At 48.9% G+C, this 14,935-nt stretch overlaps 1 protein-coding gene across 1 annotated transcript in view; it reads left to right on the top strand.

The window, feature by feature from the left end:
• The first annotated feature begins 2,279 nt into the window (after positions 1–2,279).
• Positions 2,280–14,935, top strand: part of LOC110533297 (RIMS-binding protein 2) — a 224,743-nt gene continuing 212,087 nt past the window's right edge. Inside the window, exons 1-2 of the mRNA XM_090188854.1 lie at positions 2,280–2,862; positions 3,441–3,810. Coding sequence (XP_090044980.1) covers positions 3,445–3,810 — 366 coding nt within the window. The 5' untranslated portion in view covers positions 2,280–2,862; positions 3,441–3,444. The remainder of the gene's footprint in view (positions 2,863–3,440; positions 3,811–14,935) is intronic.

The raw sequence follows: 14,935 nt of genomic DNA, 5'->3' as shown, positions 1-14,935 counted from the left end.
TGCCTGGCTATAACTCTACCTAACTCAGCAGGTTGTTACCTGGCTATAACTCTACCTAACTCAGCAAGTTGTTACCTGGCTATAACTCTACCTAACTCAGCAGGTTGCTGCCTGGCTATAACTCTACCTAACTCAGCAAGTTGTTACCTGGCTATAACTCTACCTAACTCAGCAGGTTGCTGCCTGGCTATAACTACCTAACTCAGCAGGTTGCTGCCTGGCTATAACTCTACCTAACTCAGCAAGTTGCTGCCTGCTATAACTCTACCTAACTCAGCAGGTTGCTGCCTGGCTATAACTCTACCTAACTCAGCAGGTTGCTGCCTGGCTATAACTCTACCTAACTCAGCAAGTTTCTACCTGGCTATAACTCTACCTAACTCAGCAGGTTGCTGCCTGGCTAAAACTCAACCTAACTCAGCAGGTTGCTGCCTGGCTATAACTCTACCTAACTTATCAGGTTGCTGCCTGACTCTAACTCTACCTAACTCAGCAAGTTGTTACCTGGCTATAACTCTACCTAACTCAGCAAGTTGCTGCCTGCTATAACTCTACCTAACTCAGCAGGTTGCTGCCTGGCTATAACTCTACCTAACTCAGCAGGTTGCTGCCTGGCTCTAACTCTACCTAACTCAGCAGGTTGCTGCTTGGCTATAACTCTACCTAACTCAGCAGGTTGCTGCCTGGCTATAACTCTACCTAACTCAGCAGGTTGCTGCATGGCTATAACTCTACCTAACTCAGCAGGTTGCTGCCTGCTATTAATCAGGGCAGGGTTTTGGCCTCAGCACCTAACCCCAATTAGTCTGTGCTGTTGACTGGTTCGTGCTTCATGCATGGCTATGAGTCTGCCTGGGTTTGTGTTAATCTCCCCCGGGGTTACTGTCTCCCTCTCTGTTTAAAGGAATGACGCCGGAGTGGATGACAGCCTCCTGACCGATTGTGCTATTTTTTACAGTGATCCTACATGTCTTTGTACATGTAGGATCATCGTTTCATATGACCTGAAAAGAGCTTCTGGACATCAAAGCAGCGATTACTAACCTTAATTTGGATGAGGACTTCTATTTCAACGAATATGAGGCGTAGGACACATTGCTCATCCCAGACCAGGCCCAAATCCCCGGTCACTCGGAGGAGGTGGAGACGGCGCTAGAGGTTGACCTGCAGAACATCTAACGAGACTACGACAGCGAGGAGATAAGTCGCCGTTACCCTCTGTTCTATTGGCGAACGTACAATCACTTGAAATAAACGGTGTGTTCGAGACTGTCCCGTCAATGTGATCTGAAGAAGTGTAACATCCTATGTCGTGGCTGAACAAGGACTTGACAAATATTAATATAGCTGGTTTTTCAATACGTCGACAGAACAGCTGTGTCTGGTAAACTGAGGGGAGGGCGGGTGGGTGTGTTTCTTTGTCAACAACAGTTGGTGCGCAATCTCTAATATGAAAGGAAGTCTCGAGGTTCTGCCCGCCTGCGGTAGAGTACCTCATGATAAGTTGTAGACCACACTATTTACCTAGAGAGTTTTCATCTATGTTTTTCGTAGCTGTTTTACTTACCACCACAAAGCGATGCTGATAACATGCTGATAGATCTGCCATGTATCGTTGAAAGCAAGTTTATGAAGCGGCAGATCTGTTCTATGTTTGCTATTTCTATGCTTCACTTTCTTAAGTTTCAATTTCTGTGTCTTTTACTTTCGGTTTTGTAAACATCAAACAGCTGAAAATACAAATGTGTTGGTGATGGAAAATATATTTCACAGCGGTTAAAGATGGTACAATGATTTTGTCGCAAAAAAACTGAAATCAAGCAAACTATTCGAATTTTAGCCACCTCGGAAACGGCGGAGCGATTTCTGCATAGTGCATCTTTAAGCATTTATTTTTAGCATACAGTGGCAGAAAACGATAGAGGTTGTGTGTGTGTGTGTGTGTGTGTGTGTGTATGTGTGTGTGCTCACAGTATGCCATCGCTCTGCCTTCCTCCAGCCAGCCTCCCTTCATAGCAGTGTGTGTGTGTGTGTGTGTGTGTGTGTGTGTGTGTGTGTGTGCGTGCGCTCACAGTATGCCATCGCTCTGCCTTCCTCCAGCCAGCCTCCCTTCATAACAGTGTGTGTGTGTGTGTGTCTCCTCTTCAATCAATAGGCAACCAACATCATTCCAGCGTCATCTCCATGGAAACCAGCTTGAGCTGTTGTCGTGATTGGCCACCTCCCAGTGGCTTTGATGTGATAGGAGGATAGAATCCCTTTCTTCCCACCCCCTCCTCTCACGAACACACACACACACACACACACACACACACACACACACACACACAGTTTGTCTTCTTCCTTCACCTAAATGTTGTTATATGGGAAGCGGGGATTAGGCAGTTCATTGAGTCTCGTTGTGTGAGCAGTGATTTAGCAGCAGCATCAACGAGGTAGGCAGGCAGGCAGGCACAGCTGGAGACCACATGCATGTCAGCGGAGAGAGAGGGAGAGACTGTCTCGTCTGCTCTTGTATGCCGTACAGCGGCAGTGCTTCTTCTGTACTGTATTTGTCACAGAGAGGCAGAGTCAAGCTCCTCGTCTAAGCAACGGATGGCGATGGACTGCTGATTTACCAGCCCTCTTCCTTTCCTGTTACCGTTGGTGGATAAGCGACAACGACAGATCCATCCCTCTGTGGAGGACGGAGGAGTGGGGAGGCAGGAAGACGATGCAGTCTCACTCAGTCAGCCAATAGCAAGTAGGACTCTGGAATCTGCACACTTCAGTGTTCTGTACCGATCACGGGCTGTAAAATGCCTGATCACTACCGGATCATTTCTATGGAAAAGGGGCTTCGTTTGTTTGGAGTCTGTGCATGTAAGTACCATAAGAAGTGTATGTCGTGAACACAAAATATCCCACAGGAAGTGCAACTTTTTTGTTGTGGAAGACGTCAGTGAGGCTATTTTTTTTTTCAGTCCTTCTAAAAGTTGTCATTTTTAAAGGAGTAGCTCTCTGGGGTTTTATCTTGAGCTGGTTTTGTCCTGTGTAATGACGCTCCCTTGTTGTAATGAATATTTTATTAAAGGAACAAAACAGGGCAGTACCAGCTTGTGCTATTCCTGTCACTGTTAAATCGACATCTTAGGGGTCAGAATAGCTACTGTAAGAAACTGTATTCTGTTACTGATAAGCCTGGTAATTACATCTTAAATTCAGCCCAGCTTACTGATTCTATCGCTTTGGTGTCAGATACTTAACCTCAGCCCAGACCAAATTACTACCCATACCCTCCCTGAAGAGAGAGAGAGGGGGGGGGGGGGGGGGCGGGAGGCTGTGGAAAATAAGGGCAGAGAAAGAAGAAGTGGGTGTCAGGGTGACATTTTTTTTCTCTCTCTTTTGAAGTCAACTCAGTGGCGACTGATCTGTGGTAATTTCGACCCCCTCTATCACAGACTGATGTATGACCTGTGCACCAGGCCCGAGCAGCCACCGGAACCCGAACCGGAGCAGCCACCGGAACCCGAACCGGAGCAGCCACCGGAACCCGAACCGGAGCAGCCTGTGTCTACAGCGGATACAGAGGATATGGAAGGGAGATGCCGTGGAGAGGCTGAGGCCCCAGGACAGCAGAACCGAATACAGCAGGACAGGGATACTAACACAGAGGAGCATGGTAATACTATTACTACTACCAATGGGGACTCAATGGACAAGGCAAATCTAGACACTACCTCTACCACTGTTACTACCCCTGTGACACCCAAGAGGCACAACTCACTTTACAAGGACCTCAACGACTGCGAGGTGGGAGGGTTTCGCAAGGTAAGTCCTGGAATAAAGGATGTTGTGGACACTGGACCTGTAGGACACTGGACCTGTAGGACACCTTAGAACACGGAGATACCGCTGCAAAGTAATGGCTGTAACATGCTTGGATGGTCTGTCATTTACATTGAACTGCAAGTCTGATTGCTAGTCTGACGCAGGTTGCCTGCCGTTTTTAAATGGGCCAGTTGTCTCGGAGCTCTGTGCATAGGACATTACAAAAGTATACTGGTAGTTAAGCCTGTACGTTTCAATGGACTTCCCATCTGATCCTGCTTGAGTTCCAGTCTGTCAGACAGTATTATGCAGGTTGGCTGTAGTTTTGTCCTGCTGTTTTATGTGAGTCAGTGCTGTTGCAGGCAGCTCTGTTAAGCTCGTCTGTCAATGAATGAAATGACACTGGTGCTAGTGTGGTTTGATGTGGGTCAGTACTGGTGTGGTTTGATATGGGTCAGTACTGGTGTGGTTTGATATGGGTCAGTACTGGTGTGGTTTGATATGGGTCAGTACTGGTGCTGGTGTGGTTTGATGTGGGCCAGTACTGGTGTGGTTTGATATGGGTCAGTACTGGTGTGGTTTGATGTGGGTCAGTACTGGTGTGGTTTGATATGGGTCAGTACTGGTGCTGGTGTGGTTTGATGTGGGCCAGTACTGGTGTGGTTTGATGTGGGTCAGTACTGGTACTGGTGTGGTTTGATGTGGGTCAGTACTGGTACTGGTGTGGTTTGATGTGGGTCAGTACTGGTACTGGTGTGGTTTGATGTGGGCCAGTACTGGTGTGGTTTGATGTGGGTCAGTACTGGTACTGGTGTGGTTTGATGTGGGTCAGTACTGGTACTGGTGTGGTTTGATGTGGGTCAGTTCTGGTACTGGTGTGGTTTGATGTGGGCCAATACTGGTGTGGTTTGATGTGGGCCAGTACTGGTGTGGTTTGATGTGGGTCAGTACTGGTACTGGTGTGGTTTGATGTGGGCCAGTACTGGTGTGGTTTGATGTGGGCCAGTACTGGTGCTGGTGTGGTTTGATGTGGGTCAGTACTGGTGTGGTTTGATGTGGGTCAGTACTGGTACTGGTGTGGTTTGATGTGGGTCAATACTGGTACTGGTGTGGTTTGATGTGGGTCAGTACTGGTACTGGTGTGGTTTGATGTGGGTCAATACTGGTACTGGTGTGGTTTGATGTGGGCCAGTACTGGTGTGGTTTGATGTGGGTCAGTACTGGTACTGGTGTGGTTTGATGTGGGCCAGTACTGGTACTGGTGTGGTTTGATGTGGGTCAGTACTCGTGTAGTTTGATGTGATCAAGTACTGGTGTGGTTTGATGTGGGTCAGTACTGGTACTAGTGTGGTTTGATGGGGTCAGTACTGGTACTGGTGTGGTTTGATGTGGGTCAGTACTGGTACTGGTGTGGTTTGATGTGGGCCAGTACTGGTATGGTTTGATGTGGGTCAGTACTGGTACTGGTGTGGTTTGATGTGGGTCAGTACTCGTGTGGTTTGATGTGGTCAAGTACTGGTGTGGTTTGATGTGGGTCAGTACTGGTACTAGTGTGGTTTGATGGGGTCAGTACTGGTACTGGTGTGGTTTGATGTGGGTCAGTACTGGTACTGGTGTGGTTTGATGTGGGCCAGTACTGGTGTAACAGTATAACGTTCCCTCGCCCATACCCGGGCGCGAACCAGGGACCCTCTGCACACATTAACAACAGTCACCCTCGAAGCATCGTTACCCATCGCTCCACAAAAGCCGCGGCCCTTGCAGAGCAAAGGGGAACTACTACTTCAAGGTCTCGGAGCGAGTGACGTCACCGATTGAAACGCTATTTAGCGCGCACCACCGCTAACTAAGCTAGCCGTTTCACATCCATTACACTGGTACTGGTGTGGTTTGATGTGGGTCAGTACTGGTACTGGTGTGGTTTGATGTGGGTCAGTACTGGTACTGGTGTGGTTTGATGTGGGTCAGTACTGGTACTGGTGTGGTTTGATGTGGGCCAGTACTGGTGTGGTTTGATGTGGGTCAGTACTGGTGTGGTTTGATGTGGGTCAGTACTGGTGTGGTTTGATGTGGGTCAGTACTGGTGTGGTTTGATGTGGGTCAGTACTGGTACTGGTGTGGTTTGATGTGGGTCAGTACTGGTACTGGTGTGGTTTGATGTGGGTCAGTACTGGTACTGGTGTGGTTTGATGTGGGTCAGTACTGGTACTGGTGTGGTTTGATGTGGGCCAATACTGGTGTGGTTTGATGTGGGCCAGTACTGGTGTGGTTTGATGTGGGTCAGTACTGGTACTGGTGTGGTTTGATGTGGGCCAGTACTGGTGTGGTTTGATGTGGGCCAGTACTGGTGCTGGTGTGGTTTGATGTGGGCCAGTACTGGTGTGGTTTGATGTGGGTCAGTACTGGTACTGGTGTGGTTTGATGTGGGTCAATACTGGTACTGGTGTGGTTTGATGTGGGTCAGTACTGGTACTGGTGTGGTTTGATGTGGGCCAGTACTGGTGTGGTTTGATGTGGGTCAGTACTGGTACTGGTGTGGTTTGATGTGGGCCAGTACTGGTACTGGTGTGGTTTGATGTGGGTCAGTACTCGTGTGGTTTTATGTGGTCAAGTACTGGTGTGGTTTGATGTGGGTCAGTACTGGTACTAGTGTGGTTTGATGGGGTCAGTACTGGTACTGGTGTGGTTTGATGTGGGTCAGTACTGGTACTGGTGTGGTTTGATGTGGGCCAGTACTGGTGTGGTTTGATGTGGGTCAGTACTGGTACTGGTGTGGTTTGATGTGGGTCAGTACTCGTGTGGTATGATGTGGTCAAGTACTGGTGTGGTTTGATGTGGGTCAGTACTGGTACTAGTGTGGTTTGATGGGGTCAGTACTGGTACTGGTGTGGTTTGATGTGGGTCAGTACTGGTACTGGTGTGGTTTGATGTGGGCCAGTACTGGTGTAACAGTATAACGTTCCCTCGCCCATACCCGGGCGCGAACCAGGGACCCTCTGCACACATTAACAACAGTCACCCTCGAAGCATCGTTACCCATCGCTCCACAAAAGCCGCGGCCCTTGCAGAGCAAAGGGGAACTACTACTTCAAGGTCTCAGAGCGAGTGACGTCACCGATTGAAACGCTATTTAGCGCGCACCACCGCTAACTAAGCTAGCCGTTTCACATCCATTACACTGGTACTGGTGTGGTTTGATGTGGGCCAGTACTGGTACTGGTGTGGTTTGATGTGGGTCAATACTGGTGTGGTTTGATGTGGGTCAGTACTGGTGTGGTTTGATGTGGGTCAGTACTGGTTTGGTTTGATGTGGGTCAATACTGGTGTGGTTTGATGTGGGTCAGTACTGGTTTGGTTTGATGTGGGTCAGTACTGGTGTGGTTTGATGTGGGTCAGTACTGGTTTGGTTTGATGTGGGTCAGTACTGGTTTGGTTTGATGTGGGTCAGTACTGGTGTGGTTTGATGTGGGTCAGTACTGGTGTGGTTTGATGTGGGTCAGTACTGGTGTGGTTTGATGTGGGTCAGTACTGGTACTGGTTTGGTTTGATGTGGGTCAGTACTGGTACTGGTTTGGTTTGATGTGGGTCAGTACTGGTGTGGTTTGATGTGGGCCAGTACTGGTGTGGTTTGATGTGGATCAGTACTGGAGTGATATGGTTTTTATGTGGGTCAGTACTGGGTCAGTGCTGGGTCAGTGCTGGGTCAGTGCTGCAGCATAACATACCACCCTGTGACGTGAACACTGTTTCTATAGCAGTTATTATATTTAGCATGAGAGTTGACCTCAACCCACATTTCACACCACTGCAGAGCCTAAAGTGGGACATCATAGGATCCACTTAATGGACTTTCATTGAAAATCAATATGGGAAGTTGGGAACCTACAGGATCCCTCATGTGATTGGTCTCTACTCACACCTTCACTGTGTTTTACCTGGTAGGATGAGGGACTTAATGGTGACAAAGTGAGTTGAGTTACCTGGTAGGATGAGGGACTTAATGGTGACAAAGTGAGTTGAGTGACCTGGTAGGATAAACAAGAACAGAGGGATATTTCTATTTTTTCACACACACACACACACACACACACACACACACAAATCAAATTTATTTATATAGCCCTTCGTACATCAGCTGATATCTCAAAGTGCTGTACAGTCAGTGTTTGTACTATTTGTTATCAATGATTTAATCTGTGCGTGTCACGTTTTGGCGTCCCTCAATATCTGATGTGTTCTACTAATAACTTTTCAAATAAGGAGCTAATTTGTATTGGATTTGAGGGTTGGCAGCAGCTGCTAAAACACATGAGAGGAAATTATTATCAGTAAATATCTGTTTTTCTTCAATATAGGAATGAATTACTGATAGTGTTTTAATTGAACTAACCATACTAGAAGGAAATGACATAGATTTGTATATGTGGAGAGATTTATTGGGTATCTTACAGCAAAACAAAGCTTCCTGATTACAACAGCCTCAGTCACCACCACAGGGAATGAACTGGGGTACCATGAACCAGATAGACAGTGACGGATGTATAACCCTGACCTGAGAGAGAGGGATGGAGCCACGGAGATGGAGAGATTGAAGGACAAAGAGGGAAGGAGGGTTGGATGGGAGGCAGAAAGGAAGGGAGAAAGTAATGGAGGCAGAGAGGGAATGAAGGAGGGATGGAGGCAGGGAAGGAGAACTGGACAGAGGCTCGGAGATAGGGAATGAGGGATAGAGGAAGAGATAGCAAGGGAATGAGGGATAGAGGCAATGCAGGATAGAGGAAGAAAGGGAGAGAATGAGGGATAGAGGAAGAGATAGTGAGGGAATGAATTAGAGCTAGAGGAAGAGAGAGGGAATGAGGGAGGGAATGGGGAAGAGATAGGGAATGAAGAATAGAGGAAGAGATAGCGACGGATTGAGGGATAGAGGGAATGAGGGATAGAAGAAGAAAGGGAGAGAATGAGGGATAGAGGAAGAGATGGCGAGGGAATGAATGAGGCATAGAGGAAGAGATGGGGAGGGAGGGATAGAGAAAGAGATAGGGAGGGAATGAAGAGCAGAGGTAGAGTGAGGGTTGAGTAATTTGTCTGCCATGGGAGTCCCCTGAGATGAATAGGAGACTAGCTGTGTGCAGCACGACATGCCCCTACCCTATGACCCCAACTATGACCACTCTCCCCTCCCTCCCAAATATCTGTTGAGCTGAACCATAGACAAGGAGCACTTATTCTCTCCGTAGGGGTTTGGATCACCCAGGGTTAGAATGAAACACTGCCTAGCTGTTGGCCTCTGATGGTGCCTATCCTTCTCTGGATACAGAGGTGCTGGCCTCTGATGGTGCCTATCCTTCTCTGGATACGGAGGTGCTGGCCTCTGATGGTGCCTATCCTTCTCTGAATACGGCAATGCTGGCCTCTGATGGTGCCTCTGGATACGTAGGTGCTGGCCTCTGATGGTGCCTATCCTTCTCTGGATACGGAGGTGCTGGCCTCTGATGGTGCCTATCCTTCTCTGGATACGGAGGTGCTGGCCTCTGATGGTGCCTATCCTTCTCTGGATACGGAGGTGCTGGCCTCTGATGGTGCCTATCCTTCTCTGAATACGGCAATGCTGGCCTCTGATGGTGCCTATCCTTCTCTGGATACGGAGGTGCTGGCCTCTGACGGTGCCTATCCTTCTCAATACCAGCTGAACAAGTCTTGTTCATCTGAGGGGGGGGGGGGTCTCTGTCTTCAAGATGGGAGTGGGGGTGGGCCCTGAGTACTGTTCAGCTGGGAGGGTCTGTCTTCAAGATGGGAGGGGGGTGGGCCCTGAGTATTGTTCAGCTGGAAGGGTCTGTCTTCAAGATGGGAGGGGGGTGGGCCCTGAGTATTGTTCAGCTGGAAGGGTCTGTCTTCAAGATGGGAGGGGGGTGGGCCCTGAGTACTGTTCAGCTGGGAGGGTCTGTCTTCAAGATGGGAGGGGGGTGGGCCCTGAGTATTGTTCAGCTGGAAGGGTCTGTCTTCAAGATGGGAGGGGGGTGGGCCCTGAGTATTGTTCAGCTGGAAGGGTCTGTCTTCAAGATGGGAGGGGGGGTGGGCCCTGAGTATTGTTCAGCTGGAAGGGTCTGTCTTCAAGATGGGAGGGGGGGTGGGCCCTGAGTATTGTTCAGCTGGAAGGGTCTTCAAGATGGGAGGGGGGGTGGGCCCTGAGTATTGTTCAGCTGGAAGGGTCTGTCTTCAAGATGGGAGGGGGGTGGGCCCTGAGTATTGTTCAGCTGGAAGGGTCTGTCTTCAAGATGGGAGGGGGGTGGGCCCTGAGTATTGTTCAGCTGGAAGGGTCTGTCTTCAAGATGGGAGGGGGGGTGGGCCCTGAGTATTGTTCAGCTGGAAGGGTCTGTCTTCAAGATGGGAGGGGGGGTGGGCCCTGAGTATTGTTCAGCTGGAAGGGTCTGTCTTCAAGATGGGAGGGGGGGTGGGCCCTGAGTATTGTTCAGCTGGAAGGGTCTGTCTTCAAGATGGGAGGGGGGGTGGGCCCTGAGTATTGTTCAGCTGGAAGGGTCTTCAAGATGGGAGGGGGGGTGGGCCCTGAGTATTGTTCAGCTGGAAGGGTCTTCAAGATGGGAGGGGGGGTGGGCCCTGAGTATTGTTCAGCTGGAAGGGTCTTCAAGATGGGAGGGGGGGTGGGCCCTGAGTATTGTTCAGCTGGAAGGGTCTCTGTCTTCAATATGACAATTTATTCTCTAGTTACATGCGGTGCAGAGCGGGCAGCCGTGTGTGTGTCTTTTTTCCTCTTCACCATTTCCAGTCGTGTGTGTGTGTGCACGCGTGTGTGTGTGTGTGTGTGTGTGTGTGTGCACGCGTGTGTGTGTGTGTGTGTGTGTGTGTGTGTGTGTGTGTGTGTGTGTGTGTGTGTGTGTGTGTGTGTGTGTGCGTGCTCCCACAGCATGGTGTGTTAATGAATAGCCCAGCGTGGGGCTCAGTGTTCCAGCGGTTAGACATTAGTCTGGCCTGTGTAGACTGATTGAACACAGCAGCCACTCAATGGACCTTCACCTGATCCCAGATGAAACAGGAGATTAATGGGAGGGGAAGACATTAATGGAGGGGGCGGGGGGGATTTAATAGAGGGGGGTTGAAAAGGGACATTAATGGAGGGGGCGGGGGGGGATTTAATAGAGGGGGGTGAAAAGGGACATTAATGGAGGGGGTGGGGGGGGATTTAATAGAGGGGGGTGAAAAGGGACATTAATGGAGGGGGCGGGGTGGGATTTAATGGAGGGGGGTGAAAAGGGACATTAATGGAGGGGGCGGGGGGGGATTTAATAGAGGGGGGTTGAAAAGGGACATTAATGGAGGGGGCGGGGGGGGATTTAATGGAGGGGGGTGAAAAGGGACATTAATGGAGGGGGCGGGGGGGGATTTAATAGAGGGGGGGTGAAAGGGAACATTAATGGAGGAGGAGGGGGGATTTAATAGAGGGGGGTGAAAAGGGACATTAATGGCGGGGGTGGAAAGGGACATTAATTGGCTGGGGGAGGGGTGAAAAGGGACATTATAGTCCCCAACCCCAAACTTCCCATAATAGCAGCTTATTATTCAGGAGGAGTGAGGAGAGAAGGAAGGAGTCTATTGTGTGAGGTGATGTTGATGAGGAGAAGGAAGGAGTCTATTGTGTGAGGTGATGTTGATGAGGAGAAGGAAGGAGTCTATTGTGTGAGGTGATGTTGATGAGGAGAAGGAAGGAGTCTATTGTGTGAGGTGATGTTGATGAGGAGAAGGAAGGAGTCTATTGTGTGAGGTGATGTTGATGAGGAGAAGGAAGGAGTCTATTGTGTGAGGTGATGTTGATGAGGAGAAGGAAGGAGTCTATTGTGTGAGGTGATGTTGATGAGGAGAAGGAAGGAGTCTATTGTGTGAGGTGATGTTGATGAGGAGAAGGAAGGAGTCTATTGTGTGAGGTGATGTTGATGAGGAGAAGGAAGGAGTCTATTGTGTGAGCAGATGTTGATGAGGAGAAGGAAGGAGTCTATTGTGTGAGGTGATGTTGATGAGGAGAAGGAAGGAGTCTATTGTGTGAGCAGATGTTGATGAGGAGAAGGAAGGAGTCTATTGTGTGAGGTGATGTTGATGAGGAGAAGGAAGGAGTCTATTGTGTGAGGTGATTTTGATGAGGAGAAGGAAGGAGTCTATTGTGTGAGGTGATTTTGATGAGGAGAAGGAATGAGTCTATTGTGTGAGGTGATGTTGATGAGGAGAAGGAAGGAGTCTATTGTGTGAGGTGATGTTGATGAGGAGAAGGAAGGAAGGAGTCTATTGTGTGAGGTGATGTTGATGAGGAGAAGGAAGGGGTCTATTGTGTGAGCAGATGTTGATGAGGAGAAGGATCTCTATGATAAACCTCTATTCTCTGAGTGATGACTCAGGGGTTCTCTTTCTATCTATATCTCACTTTCTCTATTTTTTTGTCTATCTATTGCTCTCCTCGCTCTCTCTTTCTTTGTCTCTACCACTCACACTCCCTCTCTCTCTCTTTCTTTTTTTGTCTCTATCACTCTCTCCCTCTTTCTTTCTTTGTCTCTATCACTCTCTCTCTTTGTCTCTATCACTCTCTCTCTCTTTCTTTCTTTGTCTCTATCACTCTCTCTCTCTCTTTGTCTCTATCACTCTCTCTCTCTTTCTTTCTTTGTCTCTATCACTCTCTCTCTCTCTCTTTCTTTATCTCTCTCTCTCCCTCTCTCTCTCCCTCGCTCCCCCCCCCCCCCTTAAATCTTTCTAGTTAATCTGTCATTCCCACCATCTCAGCCTTCAGCTCTGCCTGGGGGCCTCTCCCAGCCACTGTCTACAGCGCTAACAGCTGGCTGCTTTGTGATGTATTTATGAGCACGGCAGGGTGTTCTATTCCAGTTTTTCAATGTTGCTTAGATTCTTCTGATGTGGATGTTCCATGCTTTTTCAATGACCCTTTTTATGCATAGCCTGTGTGCATGGATTCTTACTCCATTGTTAATACTGGGGTTATCTATGATGTCTCTGTTGAACACAGATTCCCTTCCCTGTAGAATACACCAAGCCTCCAGAGAAATGTATGTGTTATGTCAATATGCTCCATCGTTTTTATTACTTCTAGGCTATTTATTTTTCTCCAACATGTGCGTCTCGTCTGATAGTGTATATATATATATTTTTTTTTTAAATGGCCGTTACTCATTGACCTAATTACGTTGTGAAAGTGTTCTGTTCGGCTGTGCATTTAGGATTTTACTAGCTTCGTTTTTTAAAAGCCAGCTAAAATGTGTCTCTGTCCTGTCTGCTTCAAAAGCGGTGTAGTAACCTATTGCCTCAGTGCCACGCTGCTGCAGGGCACCATTCATGATTCACAGTCTCGCTGCAGCCGGTGTATGGGACAATAAAACATCTCTCTCTCCTCACTCCTGAATCCCAGTTTGTTTTTTTGTTTTTTACATAGCCAGATGCTAGGCCTAGCCTAACGCATGTCTGCGTTTGTGTTTTGTACTGTATCCTGGCTGATTATAATCTCATAGGGGGGGATGAAGTCATGGTTTATAGCCATAGTAAAGATTTACAATCCCCAGAGGACTACAATTTAACATTGGCTCGTAGGCTGAAAGTTCAAAATTGGCAATAAACTTATCTTTCCTCAGGGCCTTGGTTGAGACAGGGATGCAGCTCGAACATTCTGCAGCACCCAGCCTCACACTACTGGACTCTGAAATCAAATGTCTACAGTCGGCAGATGATCTGGTGCTTCTGTCCCCAACCAAGGAAGGCCAACAGCAGCACCTAACCTACTGGACTCTGAAATCAAACGTCTACAGTCGGCAGATGATCTGGTGCTTCTGTCCCCAACCAAGGAAAACCTACAGCAGCACCTACCCTACTGGACTCTGAAATCAAACGTCTACAGTCGGCAGATGATCTGGTGCTTCTGTCCCCAACCAAGGAAGGCCAACAGCAGCACCTACCCTACTGGACTCTGAAATCAAATGTCTACAGTCGGCAGATGATCTGGTGCTTCTGTCCCCAACCAAGGAAGGCCAACAGCAGCACCTACCCTACTGGACTCTGAAATCAAACGTCTACAGTCGGCAGATGATCTGGTGCTTCTGTCCCCAACCAAGGAAGGCCAACAGCAGCACCTACCCTACTGGACTCTGAAATCAAATGTCTACAGTCGGCAGATGATCTGGTGCTTCTGTCCCCAACCAAGGAAGGCCTACAGCAGCACCTACCCTACTGGACTCTGAAATCAAACGTCTACAGTCGGCAGATGATCTGGTGCTTCTGTCCCCAACCAAGGAAGGCCAACAGCAGCACCTACCCTACTGGACTCTGAAATCAAATGTCTACAGTCGGCAGATGATCTGGTGCTTCTGTCCCCAACCAAGGAAGGCCAACAGCAGCACCTACCCTACTGGACTCTGAAATCAAACGTCTACAGTCGGCAGATGATCTGGTGCTTCTGTCCCCAACCAAGGAAGGCCAACAGCAGCACCTACCCTACTGGACTCTGAAATCAAATGTCTACAGTCGGCAGATGATCTGGTGCTTCTGTCCCCAACCAAGGAGGGCCTACAGCAGCACCTACCCTACTGGACTCTGAAATCAAACGTCTACAGTCGGCAGATGATCCGGTGCTTCTGTCCCCAACCAAGGAAGGCCAACAGCAGCACCTACCCTACTGGACTCTGAAATCAAATGTCTACAGTCGGCAGATGATCTGGTGCTTCTGTCCCCAACCAAGGAGGGCCAACAGCAGCACCTACCCTACTGGACTCTGAAATCAAACGTCTACAGTCGGCAGATGATCTGGTGCTTCTGTCCCCAACCAAGGAAGGCCAACAGCAGCACCTACCCTACTGGACTCTGAAATCAAACGTCTACAGTCGGCAGATGATCTGGTGCTTCTGTCCCCAACCAAGGAAGGCCAACAGCAGCACCTACCCTACTGGACTCTGAAATCAAACGTCTACAGTCGGCAGATGATCTGGTGCTTCTGTCCCCAACCAAGGAGGGCCTACAGCAGCACCTACCCTACTGGACTCTGAAATCAAACGTCTACAGTCGGCAGATGATCTGGTGCTTCTGTCCCCAACCAAGGAGGGCCTACAGCAGCACCTACCCTACT

The sequence above is a fragment of the Oncorhynchus mykiss genome, chromosome 10 (assembly GCF_057628025.1).
Source record: "Oncorhynchus mykiss isolate SJ-2025 chromosome 10, ASM5762802v1, whole genome shotgun sequence".
Taxonomy (NCBI): domain Eukaryota; kingdom Metazoa; phylum Chordata; class Actinopteri; order Salmoniformes; family Salmonidae; genus Oncorhynchus; species Oncorhynchus mykiss.
Note: the sequence above shows the minus strand (reverse complement) of the source record. Positions and strands in the feature narration are given on the sequence as shown.